The sequence below is a fragment of the Panulirus ornatus genome, chromosome 53 (assembly GCF_036320965.1).
Source record: "Panulirus ornatus isolate Po-2019 chromosome 53, ASM3632096v1, whole genome shotgun sequence".
Classification (NCBI taxonomy): Eukaryota; Metazoa; Arthropoda; class Malacostraca; order Decapoda; family Palinuridae; genus Panulirus; species Panulirus ornatus.
This window is the reverse complement of record NC_092276.1, coordinates 17,996,010-18,019,964: the sequence shown is the minus strand read 5'-3', so window position 1 is coordinate 18,019,964 and position 23,955 is coordinate 17,996,010. Positions and strand designations below refer to the sequence as shown.

The 23,955-nt window shown below is 40.1% G+C and overlaps 1 protein-coding gene across 1 annotated transcript in view; it reads left to right on the top strand.

Moving 5' to 3' along the window:
- The window catches only part of Mi-2 (chromodomain-helicase-DNA-binding protein Mi-2 homolog), a 238,028-nt gene that overhangs the window by 79,318 nt on the left and 134,755 nt on the right, over positions 1–23,955 (top strand). Inside the window, exons 12-14 of the mRNA XM_071692638.1 lie at positions 8,334–8,551; positions 14,994–15,207; positions 21,189–21,624. Coding sequence (XP_071548739.1) covers positions 8,334–8,551; positions 14,994–15,207; positions 21,189–21,624 — 868 coding nt within the window. The remainder of the gene's footprint in view (positions 1–8,333; positions 8,552–14,993; positions 15,208–21,188; positions 21,625–23,955) is intronic.

Here is a 23,955-nt window from a genome sequence, read left to right as displayed (position 1 = left end):
ATAAACAAACTAAACAACCATGGAGACATCATGCACCCCTTCCGCAAACCAACATTCACTGGGAACCGATCACATTCCTCTCTTCCTACTTGTACACATGCCTTGCATCCTCGATAAAAACTTTTCATTGCTCCTAGCAACTTGCCTCCCACACCATATACTCTTAATGCCTTCCATAGAGCATCTCTATTAACTTTGTCTTATGCCTTCTCCAGATCCATAAATGCTACATACAAATCCATTTGTTTTTCTAAGTATATCTCACATACATTCTTCGAAGCAAACACCTGATCCACACATCCTCGACCACTTCTGAAACCACACTGCTCTTCCCCAGTCTGATGCTCTGTACATGCCTTCACCCTCTCAGTCATTACCCTCTCATATAATTTCCCAGGAATACTCAACAAACTTATACCTCTGTAATTTGAACACTCATCTTTATCCTCTTTGCCTTTGTACAGTGGCACAATGCATGCATTCTGCCAATCCTCAGGCACTTCACCATGATCCATACATACATTGAATATCCTCACCAACCAGTCAACATCACAGTCGCCCCTTTTTTGATAAATTCCATTGCAATACCATCCAAACCTGCCGCCTTGCCAGCTTTCATCTTCCACAAAGCTTTCACTACCTTTTTATTTACCAAACCATTCTCCCTGACCCTCTCACTTCGCACACCACTTCGACATATAACACCCTATATCTGCCACTCTTATCATCTAACACATTCAACAAACCTTCAAAATACTTGCTCCATCTCCTTCTCACATCACCACTACTTGTTATTACCTCCCCATTAGCCCCCTTCATTGATGATCCCATTTGTTCTCTTGTCTTATGCACGTATGACTGGAAAAAATGTAAATTGAAAAATGTACATAAATATGAAAATTACACTTGGTCATACGTCCGCCAGTGCTAACGGCTGTGTGCGTATGATAGTGAATGTCAAACAAGCCTGGCATTGTGTACATCACAGCATCTCTCTCAATTCTTGCTCTCATTTACCATTCAGTATGTGTTTATTTTTCAAGTGAATCTAATGAATTTTAGTGTTGGATTTAACCATTTTTGTATTAAACCCCAAAGAAGATGACGAGCAAGAGGAAAAATCCATCGTCACATATTGATAGATCTGGCAAGAAGCTGAGGAAAATGCTCGATTTGGAATTGAAAATGAAGGTAATCTCCTAATATGAAGAAAGAAAGAAAGTTGATATGATCACACATGATCTTCAGTTGTCACATTTGATGGTCTCCATAATTTTAAAAGGACAAAGAAAAAATATGTGGAGCAGTGTGAGGTTTGGCAAGTATGAAGTCTATGATGATGATAAAGCAATAACAAGGGCTGATCCATGTAATGGAAAAGTTGTTGATGCTGGGAATGGAAGATCAGATTCAAAAGCATGTACAACTAAGCTTACTAACAATTCAGGCAATGGCTAGAGGTCTATGTGAGACTTTGAAGGAGCAAATGGGAGAGGATTACATTGAGAACTTCATAGCAAGTCATGGTGGGTTCAATAGATTTAAAAGAAGATGTAGCTTGAATGATGTTTGAGTCATAGGTGAAACAATAAGTGCTGATGAAGGAAAAAATTTAAAATATACTCATAAATGAAAAATTATGCTAGGTCGTACGTGACTAATGGCTTTATGAGTACAGTAGTGAATGTGAGAGAATCCCGGCAATATGTACATCACATCATCTCTCTCTGTTCATTCTATCAGTTGTCATTCAGTAAGTGTGCATTATTGAAGTGAATCTAATGAATTTTCATGCTGGATTTAACCAATTTTGTATTAAACTCCAAAGAAGATGACAAGCAAGAGGAAAAACCCATCACATGTTGATAGATCTGGCAAAAAGCTGAGGAAAATGCTTGATTTGGAATTGAAAAAGAAGGTAATTACCCAATATGAAGGAGAAAATGGTGATGTGATTGCACATGATCTACAGTTGTCCCATTCATTGGTCTCCACAATTTTAGAGGACAAAAAAAAATTACATGAAGCAGTGAAAGGTTTAGCAAGTATGAAGTCTGTGATGATAAAAGCAATGACCAGGGCACATCCACGAAATGGAAAAGTTGTTAATGCTGTGGTTGAAAGATCATATTAAAAAATGTGTACCACTAAGCTTACTAACAATCTAGGAGAAGACTGGAAGTCTTTTTGAGACTTCAAAGGAGCGAGTGGGAGAGGATTACATTGAGAACATCACAGCAAGTCATGGTTCAATAGATTTAAAAGAATAGCTAGCTGCTGAAAGGTTTATTGAAAGATTTGATGAATCAATCTGTGACCTAAAGAATCTTTAATAAAAGGTAAAAGGAAACTACATAATCATACAATAAAGCTAGTTGATGAAATGCGAGATAATCATGATAGAAATTGAGTAGGATAAAAGAATGCTGTAAAGGTATATGAATTTTACATGCCATGCTGACATACGTCTGACTTGCGTCCATTTCGAGATCCAGCCAGTTGGTCGGAACGGAGCTTGGACATATATTGGGAAGCATCTGTATATTAAAATGCCATGCTTACATCACACAGCGCTACCTCACACCTACATGTATCCCAGAACTTTCATTCAGCTCTCCATCCACTCTTACACATGCATTGCTCCTATATAGAAGGCTTTTCTTACCATCCAGCAGTTGTCCCCCTGTACCATATATCCTTAACACATCCCATAAAGCATTCCACTTGACTCTGTCATGTGCCTTCTCTAGATCCATAAAAGCTGCATACAACTTTTTACCTTTCACCAAGTACTTTTCCACAGTCATCTTTACAAAAATCTGATCCACACATCCTGTACCTTTCCTTAAACTCCCTTGCTCTGCACTTATTTTACATTCAATCACTTCCATCACTTTGTCAATTAATATTCTTGCATACACTTTTCATGATATACTTAACTGACTTTATTATTTTTTTTTATTATACTTTGTCGCTGTCTCCCGCGTTTGCGAGGTAGCGCAAGGAAACAGACGAAAGAAATGGCCCAACCCCCCCATACACATGTATATACATACGTCCACACACGCAAATATACATACCTACACAGCTTTCCATGGTTTACCCCAGACGCTTCACATGCCTTGATTCAATCCACTGACAGCACGTCAACCCCGGTATACCACATCGCTCCAATTCACTCTATTCCTTGCCCTCCTTTCACCCTCCTGCATGTTCAGGCCACGATCACACAAAATCTTTTTCAGTCCATCTTTCCACCTCCAATTTGGTCTCCCTCTTCTCCTCGTTCCCTCCACCTCCGACACATATATCCTCTTGGTCAATCTTTCCTCACTCATTCTCTCCATGTGCCCAAACCACTTCAAAACACCCTCTTCTGCTCTCTCAACCACGCTCTTTTTATTTCCACACATCTCTCTTACCCTTACGTTACTCACTCGATCAAACCACCTCACACGACACATTGTCCTCAAACATCTCATTTCCAGCACATCCATCCTCCTGCGCACAACTCTATCCATAGCCCACGCCTCGCAACCATACAACATTGTTGGAACCACTATTCCTTCAAACATACCCATTTTTGCTTTCCGAGATAATGTTCTCGACTTCCACACATTCTTCAAGGCCCCCAGAATTTTCGCCCCCTCCCCCACCCTATGATCCACTTCCGCTTCCATGGTTCCATCCGCTGCCAGATCCACTCCCAGATATCTAAAACACTTCACTTCCTCCAGTTTTTCTCCATTCAAACTCACCTCCCAATTGACTTGACCCTCAACCCTACTGTACCTAATAACCTTGCTCTTATTCACATTTACTCTTAGCTTTCTTCTTCCACACACTTTACCAGACACAGTCACCAGCTTCTGCAGTTTCTCACATGAATCAGCCACCAGCGCTGTATCATCAGCGAACAACAACTGACTCACTTCCCAAGCTCTCTCATCCCCAACAGACTTCATACTTGCCCCTCTTTCCAAAACTCTTGCATTTACCTCCCTAACAACCCCATCCATAAACAAATTAAACAACCATGGAGACATCACACACCCCTGCCACAAACCTACATTCACTGAGAACCAATCACTCTCCTCTCTTCCTACACGTACACATGCCTTACATCCTCAATAAAAACTTTTCACTGCTTCTAACAACTTGCCTCCCACACCATATATTCTTAATACCTTCCACAGAGCATCTCTATCAACTCTATCATATGCCTTCTCCAGATCCATAAATGCTACATACAAATCCATTTGCTTTTCTAAGTATTTCTCACATACATTCTTCAAAGCAAACACCTGATCCACACATCCTCTACCACTTCTGAAACCACACTGCTCTTCCCCAATCTGATGTTCTGTACATGCCTTCACCCTCTCAATCAATACCCTCCCATATAATTTACCAGGAATACTCAACAAACTTATACCTCTGTAATTTGAGCACTCACTCTTATCCCCTTTGCCTTTGTACAATGGCACTATGCACGCATTCCGCCAATCCTCAGGCACCTCACCATGAGTCATACATACATTAAATAACCTTACCAACCAGTCAACAATACAGTCACCCCCTTTTTTGATAAATTCCACTGCAATACCATCCAAACCTGCTGCCTTGCCGGCTTTCATCTTCCGCAAAGCTCTCACTACCTCTTCTCTGTTTACCAAATCATTTTCCCTAACCCTCTCACTTTGCACACCACCTCGACCAAAACACCCTATATCTACCACTCTATCATCAAACACATTCAACAAACCTTCAAAATACTCACTCCATCTCCTTCTCACATCACCACTACTTGTTATCACCTCCCCATTTGCGCCCTTCACTGAAGTTCCCATTTGCTCCCTTGTCTTACGCACTTTATTTACCTCCTTCCAGAACATCTTTTTATTCTCCCTAAAATTTAATGATACTCTCTCACCCCAACTCTCATTTGCCCTTTTTTTCACCTCTTGCACCTTTCTCTTGACCTCCTGTCTCTTTCTTTTATACATCTCCCACTCAATTGCATTTTTTCCCTGCAAAAATCGTCCAAAAATGCCTCTCTCTTCTCTTTCACTAATACTCTTACTTCTTCATCCCACCAACTGACTTATTCCCTATAATTGCTACATTCATCCTTAGCACATTTCCCTTTGAACAAAGGAACAATAGCAGCTCTCACCCAATCCTCAGGCCCAACCTTCTGTTTTCATGCTGCATTACTTATGCATCCACTCTATCACACTTTCTCCTCTGTACTTAAGCATTTCAGCCATAATCCCATCCACTCAAGGAGCCTTTCCTACCTTCAGCCAAATTATTGCCCTTTTTTCCTCCCATTTTGCTATAGGCCCTTGCACTTTTATCATCTTCCTTCCATCCTCCATACCCATGCATGTAACAGTTGCTGCCTCCCCTTCTCCCACATTCATCAGTTTTTTAAAATCCCCTTTCCATCTTCCTTTGACTTCATCCTTTTAATTCAGCAACTCCATTTCCTTACTTCTCACATCAACATTTCCACTCTTACATCCACCTCTTTCCTTTTTCACCTTCTTTTAGTACAGTTTTTTATTATCCCAAAACTTTCCACTTAACTTCCTTCCAAAATCTTGATCTACTCCTTCTTTGCTTTCCTCTCTCAGCTTCTTAATGTTCCCCTTACATATTTTGTATTCTTCCCTCCTCCTCTGCTGAACTTTCTGTGGTACATTCCTATGAGCAATCTCCTATTTGCCTTTTTCTTCTCTTCCACAGCATTTCTGATCTCTTTTGTCCACCATGCATTGTCCATTTTATTCCTGTATCTCTTTACCTTGTATGTAGAGCAGCACTCAAAAAGTATTGCAATGATTGGAATTTATGAATGCAGCTACTTTCCATGCAAAATATTGCTACTTTCCAACAAAGACTATGGATCACCAGTCACAGAAAATTCATCTTGTTTCTTTACTGGTTTAATCACTGATCATACTGAGAGCCTTGAAACTTTAGAATTATTTTAGGAGCACATTTATTTGGCCAAAAAATTATTGGTGAATCTCTGATAACTATGGACTTTATTAGAAAGCATTTTGCTTGTTTGCTGTCTTCAGACTAGACTTAACAGATATTAACTTTGTTTAGCCTCCTTCTATATAGAGAGTTGAAAAGATGCTGAAAGATGTTATTCATGTATAAAGCCCCTGCCCCTGAGGACCCTTTCTCAGAATTACAATCAGAAGCACAGAAAGGATGGACTCCTCTTGGAGTGAGAGATTCTCTGCTAAGATTGCATTTCGATGATACAACCATTATGAAGATGGCTTTTCACTTGTGGCATAACCACTATGGGTCATTTGAACTAAATTTGGCTTGGATGGTGCTGTAGTGGTCCTGTTTTGAAATTGCATCTGATGACTTTTTACCTATACCATATCTAAGATGGCTGCTGTCATTGAAAATGGAAATTTTTGTGATTTAATTCTTCAGGCAGAAGTGTCTCAGTTATGAAGTAAAGCTGTATGTTTTTAAGTTGTTTGATATTTGATACAGGTTTTCCTTAATTTTTTTGTTTTTTAATTAGGCCTTTATTGTCAAAAACTTATCAAAGAAACTTCTGAAATTATGCTGGACTAGTTTGAACCAGATGTGGCTTGGATTGAGGTCCCTTTCAAAAGTTTGTTTGGAGACCTTGATCACCATCCGTGATGGCCTCTTACTTTTTTTCCGTACATGTTGGCCTCAGGAACAGACAAAGAAATGGTCCTTTTTGCTCACATCTCTTCTGTACATGTCATGTGTTATGCACTGAAATGACACCCTGCTATCCTCTACTAGGCTTCACAGACCTTTTTGTGGTTTCCTTTGACTACTTCATTTGCCCTGGTTTAGTCAATTGACAGCACATGAACCCTTGTATAATTCTTTATGCCTTTCTCCTTCCTACATGTTCAGGCCCCGAGCACTCAAACTCTTATTCACTCCATATTTCCATCTCCAGTTTGGTGTCTCCCTTTCTCCCAGTTCCCTTCACTTTTGAGATGTATCTTCTCTTTGTCAACCTCTTCTCACTCATTATCTTTCATATGCCCATTTAAGTGCACACTCTTCAGTTGTTTCACCCATGCTCCTCTTCGTACCACGCCTCTCTCTCTCACCCTAGTATTAGTTACTAGATCATCCTTCCTCACAAGATCAACTCTCCCCACACATATTTCCCCAAACATTTTATTTCCATTCACTCTCTTTTGTATATTTTCATCTGGTCTTTTTACCCCCAGCCGTACAGGAATGTTATGACACTATATACTTTCAAACACACCTACCTTTTTTGCATGGCAGTTTTTTTTTTATATAGTGAGAGAGTGGATGTGAATGAATGGGGTCTTTTTTTCTGGTTGAACCTTACTAACATGGTAAATGGTGGACTTTTTTTGTTTATGAAAAAGTTAGATTTTATGAAACAATGAAACAAGGATGGTGTGTAATCTTGTATTTAGTTTATAGGCCAAATAGTTATTGTATAACTTGTCAACATACTCGTTAATATATCTACAAAATTGATCTTTAGCGTAATGTGTTGTAATGTCACAGTTTTTGATGCCTAATGAAATTCATCATTGTCATTGGCAGTATTTACCTGCAAGCAGTACAAGTAGTAGTAGTATTTTTATTATACTTTGTTGCTGTCTCCCTCATTAGCAAGGTAGTGCAGGGAAACAAACAAAAGAATGGCCCAACCCCCCCACATACACATGTATATACATAAATGCCCACACATGCACATATACATACCTATAAATTTCAGCGTATACATACATATACATACACAGGTATATACATTTATACACATGCACATATTCATACATGCTGCCTTCATCCATTTCTGCCGCCTCCCCACCACACATGAAATGGCACCTTTCTCCCCCGCATGCGTGCGAGGTAGCTCTAGGAAAAGACAAAAAAGGCCACATTCGTTCACACTCAGTCTGTAGCTGTCATGTGTAATGCACTGAAACCACAGCTTCCTTTCTACATCCAGGCTTAAAACTTTGCATGGTTTACCCCAGATGCTTCACATGCCCTGGTTCAATCGCGGTATACCACTTCGTTCCAGTTCACTCTATTCCTTGCACGCCTTTCACCCTCCTGTATGTTCAGGCCTTGATCGCTCAAAATCTTTTTCACTTTTTCACTTTAGTGGTAATATTTCACTCCAGTATTAGTATTTGTATTTTAAGCAGGATAACTAGCACATCCTCCAGATACTTATGGTTTTTATTTGTTTCTTATAGTAGGTGGTGGTATTCAAGCATTTGGTTGTTGTTTCATCATCCCCCACTTTTTTTTTTTTCCAGATTTTACAAATATGGCATTAAATCAACATGGCTCAAGATTCATAGAGTGTTGAATCACCGCACACTACGTGATGGTACAACCCAATACTTGGTCAAGTGGCGTGACTTGCCTTACGATCAAGCGACGTGGGAGGATGAAGATGAAGAAATTGTGGGTTTAAAGACAGCTATTGAGTTTTACCTGGATCTTCGAGCTGCCTGCAATGCTGATGCTGGTGGTAAGTTGCTCAAGGCATCCTAGTTTATTGGTATGGTCATCATGAAGAATCACATCCACGATAACATCTCAGAAAGTTGACAGTTTTATGTTAGATTATGTCATTTAACTTCTTGAAAGGAAGATTACTTGATCATAATAATCCCAAGGATAGGGGAGAAAGAATTATACCCCCATATTTCCCTGTACTTCATAGAAGGCAATCAAGAGGTGGTGGAACAGGGGCCGGACCCCCACTAGTCTTATATTTTGATTTCTGTAAGATGGGACAGAAGCCTAGCAAAGAGTGCTCATTCTTCCTAAAGGCTCAGACTGAGACTTCTAAATGTGTGAGAAGAAGAGATAGGCACTGTGGTTGAGGAAAGGAACATGATGTTCTGACTCATTGAAACATAGCTGGAGGGTAAAGATGAATGGTTTAGGAATATTTTAGGGGTAAAGACAGAGGTTGGTGTGAGGGCAAGGGCTAAGTAAGGGACAGCTCTAACAATCAGTCAAGAGTTAAGAGAATGTGTGAAAGGGTGAAGGGAAGTGAGCTTCAGTCTGATGTGAGTGAAAATGAAGTAGGATGCGAGAGAGGAGTGATTGTTTGTACTTATGCACTTGGCCATGGGAAGGATGATGATGAGAAATAAGTGTTTTGGGAGCTGCTGAGTGAATGTATCAGCAGTTTTAAATGATGCAAGGCATTGGCTGTTAATGATGGGTGTTTTAAATGTGAGAGGGAATGTGGCAGTTAAGGATATAACTAGGGTGCATATTCAGTGAGATATGTTGGAATGTATTATACATGACAGCTAGAGACTGAGTGTGAACGAATGTAGCCTTTGTTGTCTTTTCCTAGCACTACCTCGTGTGCATGCGGGGGGAGGGGGTTGTCATTTCATGTGTGGCGGGGTGGTGACAGGAATGAATAAAGGCAGCAAGTATGAATTATGTACATGTTTATATATGTATATGTCTGTGTATACTTCCCACGCATTCCTCATGTGTCGTAGAAGGCAACTATAGGAGACGGGAGTGGGGGACTAGAAACCCTCCCCTTCTTGTATTTTAACTTTCTAAACGGGAAAACAGAAGGAGTCATGAGGGGAGTGCTCGTCCTCCTCGAAGGTTCAGATTGGGGTATCTGAATATGTGTGGATCTAACCAAGATGAGAAAAAAGGAGAGATAGGTAGTATGTTTGAGGAAAGGGACCTGGATGTTTTGGCTCTGAGTGAAACAAAGATCAAGGGTAAAGGGGAAGAGTGGTTTGGGAATGTTTTGGGAGTAAAGTCAGGGGTTAGTGAGAGGATAAGAGCAAGGGAAGGAGTAGCACTACTCCTGAATCAGGAGTGGTGGGACTATGTGATAGAGTGTAAGAAAGTAAACTCTAGATTGATATGGGTAAAACTGAAAATGGATGGAGAGAGATGGGTGATTATTGGTGCATATGCGCCTGGGCATGAGAAGAAAGATCATGAGAGGCAAGTGTTTTGGGAGCAGCTGAGTGAGTGTTTTAGTAGTTTTGATGCACGAGACTGGGTTATAGTGATGGGTGATTTGATTGCAAAGGTGAGTAATGTGGCAGTTGAGGGAATAATTGGTGTACATGGGGTGTTCAGTGTTTTAAATGGAAATGGTGAAGAGCTTGTAGATTTATGTGCTGAAAAAGGATTAGTGATGAACTGGTGATTGGGAATACCTTGCTTAAAAAGAGAGATATACATAAGTATACGTATGTAAGTTGGAGAGATGGCCAGAGAGCGTTATTGGATTACGTATTAATTGATAGGCGCGCGAAAGAGAGACTTTTGGATGTTAATGTGCTGAGAGGTGCAACTGGAGGGAAGTCTGATTATAATCTTGTGCTGGCAAAGGTGAAGATTTGTAGAGGTTTTCAGAAAAGAAGAGAGAATGTTGGGGTGAAGAGAGTGGTGAGAGTAAGTGAGCTTGGGAAGGAGACTTATGTGAGGAAGTACCAGGAGAGACTGAGTACAGAATGGAAAAAGGTGAGAACAAAGGACATAAGGGGAGTAGGGGAGGAATGGGATGTATTTAGGGAAGCAGTGATGGCTTGCGCAAGGGATGCTTGTGGCATGAGAAGCGTGGGAGGTGGGCAGATTAGAAAGGGTAGTGAGTGGTGGGGTGAAGAAGTAAGATTATTAGTGAAAGAGAAGAGAGAGGCATTTGGACGATTCTTGGAGGGAAATAATGCAAATGAGTGGGAGATGTAAAAAGAAAGAGGCAGGAGGTCAAGAGAAAGGTGCAAGAGGCGAAAAAGAGGGCAAATGAGAGTTCGGGTGAGAGAGTATCATTAAATTTTAGGGAAACTAAAAAGATGTTTTGGAAGGAGGTAAATAAAGTGCGTAAGACAAGGGAACAAATGGGAACATCAGCGAAGGGGGCTAATGGGGAGGTGATAACAAGTAGTGGTGATGTGAGAAGGAGATGGAGTGAGTATTTTGAAGGTTTGTTGAATGTGTTTGATGATAGAGTGACAGGTATAGGGTGTTTTGGTTGAGGTGGTGTGCAAAGTCAAGACGCTGCATCTCGTCTTGACACAGCTTCCTTGATAAACTCAGACATGGACAGGATATCTCAGTGGGGTAGACAAAGTCTTGTGAAGTTTAATGCCTCCAAGATCTAATTTATACCCATTTTTCTATGTATATATATATATGTGTATTTGGATGGGTTGGGCCATTCTTTTGTCTGTTTCCTTGTGCTACCTTACTAACACTGGAGACAGTGACTAAGTATGATGAATAAAATGATATTCTCTGTCGAAAACTCCCCACAACTCTTGTCTCATTTGATAGTTCTGTGATTCCACCTCTTACTCATTGAATGTATTTGGTAATTTTGTAACGTCCACTCTTTCTTGGAAACCCCATATTACAGGAATAGCCAAGTCTGCCTAGATCTAAGAAACTGGATGTTCTATTTAGATATTGCAACTTCTCTTGAGCAATTGCTCCGTTTATACAAGGAATTGATTCATCCATGTATGGAGTGCTGCTCTTTTATTTGGGGTCGGTCTAGCTCTGTATGCCTTTTTGACAGAGTTGAGTTGAAAGAGATCTGACTTATAAACTGTCCCAGACTACCTTCCAAACTTGACCCCCTTCCCCAACGCCGGAATGTTGATTGACTCTCCTGCTTCTGTAGGTGTTACTTGGGTCTTTGCTCCCGAGAGCTGACTGTTTGTATATCCCTGTCACTAACTAGACCAAACAGGACTCAGGAAGCTGCTGCATCACATGATTATTTTGTGGCATTGGCAACTCAAGGGAGGGCTGTTTTGATATCTGCTTATTTCCTTACTTGTCAATGGTTTGCAACTCTCTACCTTCTCATGTCTTTCTCAATATCTCTGGCCTGGCACATTTCACTGGACAGGTCTTTCACTTCCTCCAAAATTCGTAAACAATTTTCCTTGTCTTTTCTTTTTCCATTTCATAATTATTTCCATATTTCATCAGAGGTTTGGCCTTGATGTGGACTTTTGTCCGTGACTGGAGCCTTTGAATAGATAATCAAGTAGAAATCATTTTACATTGATTTGAGGCTGACTTTATTGGATATGTATTTCACGAGTAATATTCCTTGGTGTGGTTTATGGGATAATCAGTGGCTGGAGTACATATATTTCAGGGCCTGTTGTTTCTTCCCACCTCTAAAGCTTGGGCATAGGAGAGGGCACTTTGTCAGAAGTTCTGATATCAAAAAATTTGTCTCATAGAATCACTTTTTTATCAGTTCTCTGTCTTAGATGATAATGAGTGATAAATTTGGTATTTATTTGTGGTGAATCCCACATTCTGTATCAAACACATAAAGATGAGTGAATTTTTTTTATCTCCGATTCAGTTCCATGTGACATCATGGTGAGAGGCTGCTTGATTTTGATAGTGAATGGAAGTCAGTGGAGGCAATGCACCTCCCTTCTCTCCCCCTTTTTTGTTTATAACATTTTATGCCAAAAATAGACAGTAACTTCACTTTGAGTTCTTTCCTCTTCATCTTTCTATCTTTTCTTTTTGGAAGACAAAGCTTATAACTGGCTTGGCCGAGGCACAACTGTGTTAAGCAAAGAAGTGACCTCCCATGAATGATGCTGTTAATTTCTCACTAATTGCCTTCATGTGCTTGACCTTCATTATGCTTTTCACCTTAGGAATTAGATTGGACATTTCTTCCACATCCAGGAATGATGGAATTTGTATACAGGGATATTGTCATCACAGAAAACCAATATGCTATCATAATATCCTTCCTTTTGGCCAAGTCTGATAGAAAAAGCAGCTTGATATCAGTTTTCAGAAGTGCATAGTTACACTCCACATATCAAGACAAAACTGATCCTTATCCTATGGCTCATTTGGCTTGAAAGAATAAACCTTAATTACCAATAAGTTACTTTTCTTATTAATTTTATCATGCCTAAACAACTGGCAGAAGGTTTGAAGTTTTTGCTCCTTGTGAGTACAAGAATGTTGACACTGTTCAATAGATCGGCCTCTTTGTGTACTGGAACAGTCTGTGAAAGGGTAGCTTATTGTGGCCATATACACTGTTTGAGGACAATATGTGGTGTGAGGTGGTTTGATTAAGTAATGAAAGGGTGGTAATTGTTTGAGGACAATATGTGGTGTGAGGTGGTTTGATTAAGTAATGAAAGGGTAGTAATAAAAAGAGTGTGGTTGAGAGAGCAGAAGAGGGTGTGTTGAAATGGTTTGGTCACATGAAGAGAATGAGTGAGGAAAGATTGACAAAGAGGATATGTGTGTAAGAGGTAGAGGGAATGAGGAGAAGTGGGAGACCAAATTGGAGGTGGAAGGATGGAGTGAAAAAGATTTTGAGTGAATGGGGCCTGAACATACAGGAGGGTGAAAGGCGTGCAAGGAATAGAATGATTTGGAACAATGTAGTATACCGGGGTGGACATGCAGTCAGTGGATTGAACCAGGACATGTGAAGTGTCTGGGGTAAACCATGGAAAGTTTTGTGGGGCCTGGTTGTGGACAGGGATCTGTGGATTCAGTGCATTACACATGACAGCTAGAGACTGAGTGTGAACAAATGTGGCCTTTTTTTTTTTCCCCCTAGCCTGCGTGTGTGGGGGGGGGGGGTGCTATTTCATGTGTGGTGGGATGGCGATGGAAATGGATGAAGGCAGCAAGTATTACTCTGTACATGTGTATATATGTATATGTCTGAATATGTATATGTGGGAGCGGGGGGTTGGAAATCCTCCCCTCTTGTTTTTTTTTTTTAATTTTCCAAAAGGAGGAACAGAGAAGGGGGCCAGGTGAGGATAATCCCTAAGAGGCCCAGTTCTCTGTTCTTAACGCTACCTTGCTAATGCGGGAAATGGCGAATAGTTTGAAAAAAAAAAAAAAAAATGTATATGTATGTATATGTGTGTTATGGGCATTTATGTATATACATGTGTATGTGGGTGGGTTGGGCCAATCTTTCATCTGTTTCCTTGCACTACCTCGCTAACGCTGGGTATGGCGATTATGATGAATAAATCAAAATACACCGTTATGATAATTTTCTGGATCATCTGAAGGAATGAAAATTTGTAATTCTGTTTTTGGGTATTGCTTTGATTATTGTTCATGAAAACACAGTAACCTCACACCGTTAAGTTTATTGATGACATTATTGATGTAAGTGAATGAGGCATTTTCTTGGTTTGTCTCGGGTGCTACCTCACTACCATGGGAAATGAACTATGAAAGTGAATAAGCATGAAAGAAAGAAAAAGATTTTTGGTATCTTGAAAGAAGGAAAGAAAAACATTTTAGGCATTGCCTAAAATATTAGGGAAAGAAATACTTTGCCAAGATCATTTTTAAACTTCTTTTCTTTCATACTTGTTCACTGTTTTGTTCATTAGAGAGGTAATACCTGGAACAAAAAAATGCCTCATTCACTCACATCCATTATCAAGCTTTAATTTGTAATGCACTTTAACCACTCCTTTATCCACAACCAGGCCCCACAGACCTTTCCATGTTCCCCTTGTTTCTCCTGACAGCACTTTGTCCTGCCCAGAATTCTACCCCGTATTCCTTCCGTATTCCCCTGTCCCTGGGGATAGGGGAGAAAGTATACTTCCCACGTATTCCTTGCATGTCGTAGAAGGTGACTAAAAGGGGAGGGAGCGGGTGGCTGGAAATCCTCCCCTCTCGTTTTTTTTTTAATTTTCCAAAAGAAGGAACAGAGAAGGGGGCCAGATGAGGATATTCCCTCAAAGGCCCAGTCCTCTGTTCCTAACGCTACCTTGATAATGCGGGAAATGGCGAATAGTATGAAAAAAAAAAATCCTTCCATGTCATAAAAGGCAGTTAAGAAGGGTTTGATTTAGGGGATGGAAACCCTTCCCTTCTTGTATTGCAATTTCTGAAAGATGGATGGATATGTTAAACTTGATTTCTTTATTTACTAGTTGGCAAAAACAAGAAAGGTAAGAAGAAAGGAAAACCACGTACTCGGGAGATTGGTGATGAGGACCGTGAACCTTCATCTCCCCGGCACTACACTCCACCACCTGATAAGCCAACTACTAATTTGAGCAAGAAGTGGGAGAAACAGCCAGATTTTGTTGACGGTACAGGACTGTCTCTTCATGAATACCAGTTGGAGGGTGTTAATTGGTTGAGGTGAGGAAAGCACTTGTGTTATTGTTTTATATTAATGTCTTTTTATATATGGTGATGAAGTAATATGATGTGTATACCTGAATCTGAACGTTGTATGTTGTTATTCAAAAAGGTTTGGAATTGTTGATATGTTATAAGAATACATAAAGAAATCTAGGAAGTGTTCCACACAAGCATTACGTGAACCTCACACTTGTTACAATTTTGTTTCTTTCCCTAGGGTATGTGTCAGAGAAAACCAGATAAATTTTCCCCCTGTAACAGTATCTAATTTTAGATGATATTAATTGATTTGAATGTTTTACTTAGAATTGTACATAGAGTTCAGTTTGTGGTGTGTAGGTTGTGAATTGATATTCTTTTCATATTGTGGTGACTCCATGTGGTGAGCTATTATATTGCGGTGATAGCATTCTGCATTGTTAGCTCAAGATATGTGGGTTAAGTTCCAAAGATGTGCTGTGTTCGTAAAGTGTTTTCTGCTGGCATTCTGTATTTTCAACCCAAGAAGTGTAATAGGAGTTGACAAGGAGAGTGTATGATAGTATGATTAAATGGGTTGTTGTGAGAGGACAGCCACTTGTGACTTATGGAAATAGAGTGGAAGAGTGCTGGAGGAAGAGAAATATGAGAAAAGTGCCTTGAATGGTGTATGCAAGTGAGGCATGTAAAGACAGGTATAAGTGGAGACTCATTTGCTATGACCATCCCCTTCATGGAAGGAATGGGCATCAGAAATATAGATTATGCATGATAGGTAGAGGATGGAAGTGAGCGAACAAGGCCTTTTTTCATCTGTTCCTGGTGCTCAAACAAGAAAAAAGGGAGATAAATAGAGGTGTAATGTCAATTTTGCAGTAGGGCAGGATATCAAGGTATATGTGCTTGGCTTAAAAATCTTAGACTAAACTTGTCATCTGGGAAGAATAGGAAAGACAAAAAAAAGAGCATATTTTTAGCTTTTTTAGATTGTTGGATGTAAGTTAACTTTTTCTTCAACATAATAGTGTCCCCAGATATGCATTCAGTATCCTTGGACATTGTAAGAATATATTTTGCTTTAGTTTTCTCTAGAACAGCTCTGTTTCATGTATGTATCAACTGTTTATTTGATAGCTCTGATCAGCATTCTGTAGGTAATGGGTTATGTTTTACTGTTCATCTTTGTATTGATGATTTGAATGTCTTGTTTGATATGGAATATATTGAGTGTTTGATTATGAAATATGTATTTGAAAATCTGTTAAGGTTCCATTTCCTCCTTATGACTCCAGAAAGAAAAATCTAGGAGCAGCAGTGCAAATGAGTGATGCACTGAATCATTGGCATAAAGCAGAATAGAATCATGTCTTGAAATTTCCATGCTCAGGTTATTATGCTATCCATAAGTACTAGAAACCTTAATATTGCTATCATCAAAACTGCAAAACATTACTTCTTTGCAGTATTTTTTTTTATTTTTCTTTGTCGCTGTCTCCCACGTTTGCGAGGTAGCGCAAGGAAACAGACGAAAGAAATGGCCCAACCCATCCCCATACACATGTATATACATACATGTCCCCACATGCAAATATACATACCCATGCATCTCAATGTACACATATATATATACACACACAGACATATACATATATACACATGCACACAATTCACACTGTCTGCCTTTATTCATTCCCATCGCCACCTCGCCACACATGGAATAACATCCCCCTCCCCCTCATTTGTGAGGTAGCGCTAGGAAAGGACAACAAAGGCCCCATTCGTTCACACTCAGTCTCTAGCTGTCATGCAATAATGCCCGAAACCACAGCTCCCTTTCCACATCCAGGCCCCACAGAACTTTCCATGGTTTACCCCAGACGCTTCACATGCCCTGATTCAATCCATTGACAGCACGTCGACCCCGGTATACCACATCGATCCAATTCACTCTATTCCTTGCCCGCCTTTCACCCTCCTGCATGTTCAGGCCCTGATCACTCAAAATCTTTTTCACTCCATCTTACCACCTCCAATTTGGTCTCCCACTTCTCGCTTCCTCCACCTCCGACACATATATCCTCTTTGTCAATCTTTCCTCACTCATTCTCTCCATGTGCCCAAACCATTTCAAAACACCCTCTTCTGCTCTCTCAACCATGCTCTTTTTATTTCCACACATCTCTCTTACCCTTACATTACTTACTCGATCAAACCACCTCACACCACATATTGTCCTCAAACATCTCATTTCCAGCACATCCACCCTCCTGTGCACTACTCTATCCATAGCCCACGCCTCACAACCATACAACATTGTTGGAACCACTGTTCCTTCAAATATAGCCATTTTGGCTTTCCAAGATAATGTTTTCGACTTCCACATATTCTTCAAGGCTCCCAGGATTTTCGCCCCCTCCCCCACCCTATGATTCACTTCCGCTTCCATGGTTCCATCCAGATCCACTCCCAGATATCTAAAACACTTTACTTCCTGCAGTTTTTCTCCATTCAAACTTACCTCCCAATTGACTTGACCCTCAACCCTACTGTACCTAATAACCTTGCTCTTATTCACATTTACTCTTAACTTTCTTCTTTCACACACTTTACCAAACTCAGTCACCAGCTTCTGCAGTTTGTCACACGAATCAGCCACCCTTATTAAGGAATTCTCAAAGGGAATGGTGTTTTGGAAGTAACTTTTTTCAAATATCCCAGTTTTTTTCATCTTTGGATAGAGTCCTGTTAGCATGTTAGAGAGCACTAACTTTTCAGGGGTCTTGAACAATTATATCTTCTCAAAATAATTCAATGCACTCATATGCTGACAAGAATGCTGCATTCATCCACATTCTTCAATTCTGCTCCCTCTTTTGTAACTCGAACTGCATCTTGTCTTGACACAGCTTCCTTAGTAAACCTGGCTTAGACAGGATATCTCAGTGGGATAGACTATATCTAATTAAGTTTATTGCCTTCAAGACACAATTTCTACCCATCACAACTTTGTCTCTCTGATGGTTCTGTAATTCCACCTCTTGACTCAATGGACATACTTGGTATTACTGTAACATCCACACTTTCTTGGGAACCCTGCATTACAGGAATGTCTAAGTCTGCCTCTAAGAAACTGGGTGTCCTGTTTATATGTCAAAATTTCTTCTCTTATCAGTTACTCTGTTTATGCAAGGGATTGATTCATCCTTGTACAGAGTACTGCTCCCACATTTGGAGTGGTACTAGCTCTGTATGCTTGCTTGACAGAGTTGAGTCAAAAGCAATCTGACTTGTAAACTGTCTCTGACTACCTTACACACTTGACCCCTTATCCTACGCCACAATATTGATTGACTTTCCCTCTTATATAGGTATTACTGGGTTTTGCCCCCACCACTTGTTAGACCATGCAGTACTTGTCAAGCTGTTGCATCACATGATTATTGTGTGGCCATCAGTGTCTCAAGAGTGGGATGTTTTGACACTTGCTTCTTTCCCCACGTCGTAACTTTGGAACTCTACCCTCTCTTTTTTTTTCCCAATTACTATAGCCTAGCACATTTCAGAAGACAGGTCTTTCACTTCCTCCAAAATTCATAGATACTTTCCCTTGTCTTTTCTTTTTCACAATTCACTCTATATTTCAATTAAGGCCCATAAATGGAGCCTTCATCATTAAAAAAAAATGTGTCACCTACCTTAATTGAAGCATTCAGTGTGATTGTGACAGGCCCACCATAGCCTCAAATATCTATTTCTGTGATAGAAGAATTGTCTTTCCCTCTGTCAGAATGTAATGCACTATACATAGGTAATTCATGTGACTGACTCATCAGTTGTGGTACTGGAATTTCAGTGGTTTTAGAATATGCAATCATACTAGAAACTACTTAAGTTGGGAGCACAATAACTTCAAGCCTGCCAGAGGCATGAACCATGTTTGCAGGCTCATGACTAAGCAGTTGAGCATGAAGCCAAGCCTCCTGGGCCACTCTTAAACCCATTACCTGTGTTTACTCCTGTGTACTATGGTTGTGTTTTCCATTTTAATTAATAATTTGCAGCAACATCGTGCAAAGAGCATCTGCAGTCAATGTAAATTGTATTGGTTGATTATTATTATTACCTTTTGTACTTGTTTGCTGTTTCCGGTATATCAAGGTATTGTTAGGAACAAATGAAGAGCAACCTCTTTCATTCTCCACTATCAACCTATCTTGTATAATGTAGTAAAACCAGAGTTCCATGTCCCTGGCTAAGCCCTTCTGACATTTCCTTGTTTTTTTACTGATTCATATGCCCTCGTTCATCCCATTAAAAGGACATTGTCCGTTGTATACATTGTCCTCTCCTTGTATTCAAACCATTTTGGCACAACCACTGTAGCTCCCTCATATATAATTTTCTTGCTTCCACACTTCTCTTTTATCCTATCATGTCTTATTTGATCAGCCTTTCTCATGCCTCATATTGTCCACATACATTTCTCTTCCAAAATATCCATGCTCTCCCACACTTTTTCATCAAGTTCCCATGCCTTACATCCATATAACACCATCTGTACAGCTGTACCATCTGACTTACTTATCTTTTCCCCCACAGATAGTGATTTTCCTTTCCGCCCTCTCCTCAGTGTGCCGAGGAAGTTAGCCACCTCTCCTATCATATGGCTTAATTCTCCCATAGTTCCATCTGCTTCCATGTCTGCTCTCAGGATTGGAAAACTTCAGGTTCTCCACTCAGGCTCACACTTCAACCATTGACCTGTCTCTCTCCCATACTAAACTTAATAACAATGATTTTATTAAGGTTCTATCTCCATTCATAAACACTTTGAAACCAGCTCCTGCACTTGGTCACTAAAATTTTCCACCAAAGCCATGTCAGCAACAGAGAATGACACACACACACAGTCTCCTCTCTCTGTCTGTCTTTCTGTCTGTCTTTCTGTCTTTCTGTCTTTCTGTCTTTCTGTCTTTCTGTCTCTCTGTCTTTCTGTCTCTCTGTCTTTCTGTCTCTCTGTCTTTCTGTCTCCCTGTCTTTCTGTCTCTCTGTCTTTCTGTCTCTCTGTCTTTCTGTCTCTCTGTCTTTCTGTCTCTCTGTCTTTCTGTCTCTCTGTCTTTCTGTCTCTCTGTCTTTCTGTCTGTCTGTCTTTCTGTCTGTCTGTCTTTCTGTCTGTCTGTCTCTCTGTCTCTCTCTCTCTCTCTCTCTCTCTCTCTCTCTCTCTCTCTCTCTCTCTCTCTCTCTCTCTCTCTCTCTCTCTCTCTCTCAACATAAATCTTTCCCAAAACCCTCAAATTCACCTCCCATATACCACTCCATCCAAATACAGAAACAGCTATGGTGACATCATACACTTCTGCCTCAGACTCACCTCCCAGAAATCACCCACCCTTCTCTCTTCCTACTAGCAAACAGTCCTTACTTTCTTGATAAAATCTCATTGCTTTTAATAACTTGTCTTACACCATAAATTTGTAGCCCCTTCCACCAAGAATCTTTATCAACCTTATCTTACACTTTCTCCAGACCCATAGATGTCATATTCGTATATACATTTTTTTCACGAAGTATATCCCTTACAAATTCTATAGTGCAAACACCTCCAAACATCCTGTACCACTCCTGAAGCCACTTTGTTTCTTCATAATCTGATGCTTTCTGCATACCACTGCCCTTTCAGTTACCATTCTCCAAGGGCATATTAAGTGATCATTGGAAACTATGTTGTAGCCTCATAGGCATAGATACAGATGCTTGTCTCTGGTTTTGGTACATATACGTGACAGGTAGAAACCAGATGTGTGCAGATGAATAGCCGTTGTTCTTTTGTTCATGACGCCACCTTGGGAAAACAAGAAAGGCAGTTAGGTACAAAGAATAACTTAGAAAATTTGACATGTTTGGCTGTGATTGTTAGAAGTATTGAAAGCTCACTGCACATTGCTCATATTGCTTTTATGCTATAAAACAAATAAGTTTATGCTGAATATATATTTCAGATATTCATGGGGCCAAGGGACTGACACCATTTTGGCAGACGAGATGGGTTTAGGTAAAACCATTCAGACAATTGCTTTCCTCTATTCTCTCTATAAGGAAGGCCATTCTAAGGGACCTTTTCTTGTGGCTGTCCCACTCTCTACTATTATCAACTGGGAACGTGAATTTGAAATGTGGGCACCTGACTTCTATGTAGTAACATATGTAGGAGATCGTGAATCTCGCACAATGATCCGTGAGCACGAGTTGTCTTTTGAAGAAGGAGCTGTACGTAGTGCTTCAAAGGCAACTAGAATTCGCACAACCAACGTCAAGTTTAATGTGCTACTGACATCATATGAAATGATATCAATGGACCAGGCTTGCTTAGGATCGCTGGAGTGGGCATGTTTAGTCGTGGATGAGGCACACAGACTGAAGAGTAACCAGTCTAAGGTGAGTCATTACTTCTACATGTTCAGTGGTCAGATTAAAGTTAACAGTAACTGGTTTATCCTGTGGACCTGATGACTTATTTGTGTATTTCATGGTATAAGATTGCAAAAGTCTTCACATCTTTGATGTTCTTTAATACTTGTCACCCTAGCTTAACCCCTTCCCTTACACTTTTTTCTTTCTAAGTGTTCCAAAACTTATAATTTTTTTTTATTCAGCTTTGGAATGTGTACAGTTTGACACAGCAACACAGAATATGTGAATTTGAAGTGTTAATATTGTAGAAAATATTCTTTATTGTCACTGTACTACCAGGGCCTGTGAATTGGCTGGGATAGTGGATAGGGAGGTGTGGTTTTGATGCATTACTCATGATAGCTAGAGAATGGATGTGTAAGTAAGGTAGCAACAGAAACAGACGAAGATGGTTGCATTCACTTACATCCATTCTCAAGATGTCATTTGTAATGCATTGAAACCACGGCTCCCCATCCAGTATCAGGTGCTGCAGACCTTTCCATGGTTTAGCCCAGCCGCTTTACATGCCCTTGCTCAGTCCATTGACAACATTCCTGTATACCATATCGTTCAAATTCACTATATCCTGTGCACACCTTTCACCCTCATGCATGTTCAGACCTGTGTCACTCAGAATTTTCTTTACTTCATCATTCTATCTCCAGTTTGATCTCTCCCTTCTCCTTGTTCCCTTCATTTCTGACACATAATCCTCTTTGTCAACCACTTTTCACTTATTCTGTAACTATTTCCAAACAATTTCAGCACACCCTTCTCAGCTTTCTCTCTACCACACTTTATCTTTAAACACTCATTTTTGCTCTCCCAGATAACAACCTCTTTCCACACATTCTTCAGTGCTCCCAGAAACTTCGCTCCCTCACCCATCGTATGACTTATTTTCAATTTTTTGAGAAATGGATAAATCCTCTTATTTCATTACTTTTGATAGGGTACCATTTATTGCTTCCATTATCCAATGATGCTGTTGTAGACTCTTGCTTTACTGACCTTCTTGTCACTTGAGTTATCATGTTAACTGTTTCATTAATGTGTCAAGGAAACTAGAAATACTGCTATATATTCTGATGTTCATCAGTTGTATAAGTTGTTAATATCAGCAAAAGCAATGACTTTACTTTGGTTCCCACCTTATATACGGAAGTTATATACTACAGTTATATACTACTTTGTAAAATACTACCTCCAAAACCCTGAGGTGTGATATGCACGAAAAGAGAGAATGCCTTAAAAATTTGGGTCCACAACACTTCCCAATCTTGCAGACTGTCATCAGAAACACCATGGGATGCACAGAAAAAAATTTCAATCATAGAAGTCCACATCAAGGCCAGTCCTTAACTGATCTATAGAGAGGTTGATGAAAGGGAAAAAAGAAGAGAGAGGGGACGTGTTTATGAATTTTGGAGGAAGTGAAAAAGTGTCTCTTAAAATATGCTAGGTCTTAGTTATTGGGAAAGACATGAGAGGGTAGAGATTTCCAAAGCTTTGAGGTGTAGGGAAAGAAATAGTTGTCAAAACATCCCACCCTTGAGTTGCCAGTGGCCACACAGTAATCATGTGATGCAGCAGCTTGTTAAGTATTGTGCTGTCTGGCTGGTGTTAGGGGCACGCATGCAGCCAGCTCTTGAGAACCAAACAAAAGTATACAATCCGGCCAGGTTGTGGAGACACATGGAACTGCAGGCTGTGACTTCCAACAGCTCAGTCAACCAATTACCCAACTCAACTGTCTGGGCCCAGCTTAGGCTGTGGGGGGGTAGAAGACATTCAGAGACTTTACTAGGTATTCCCCCATAGCATCAGCTGGACTATCCAAGTTGTGGCTTGTATTATCTTGAAGTATTGTCTTCAATGTGTATCTATAGTAATAACTATCATATTTATTATTACTCAGTATGTTGGGGATGAAAAATAGTGAAAAAGCAGAATTAAACCAGATGCTTCTACCTCTTGTTAGAGAAACTTTCTCTGCAATCATGTGCACTTAATGGGTAAATACTGGACTATCCAAGCTGGAGCTTGTGTACTCATTAGATGAGGTATTCTTGTCATCTGTGTGTCTTTATAGTCACCGCAACTATATTCATCATCTCTTGTCATATTGGGAGTGAAAAACTGGAAAAGTAAGCAAAAATTTCATATGCTTGTACCTTCTCTTAGACATGCTTTGTCCTTGCTATTGTCTGCTTATGTAAACCAGTGCTGTAATGTCATCTGTTGAGCAAAATAACTCCCATGCAAAATAACTCCCATGGACGTGTATGTGTATACATGTGTGTGTGGGTGGGT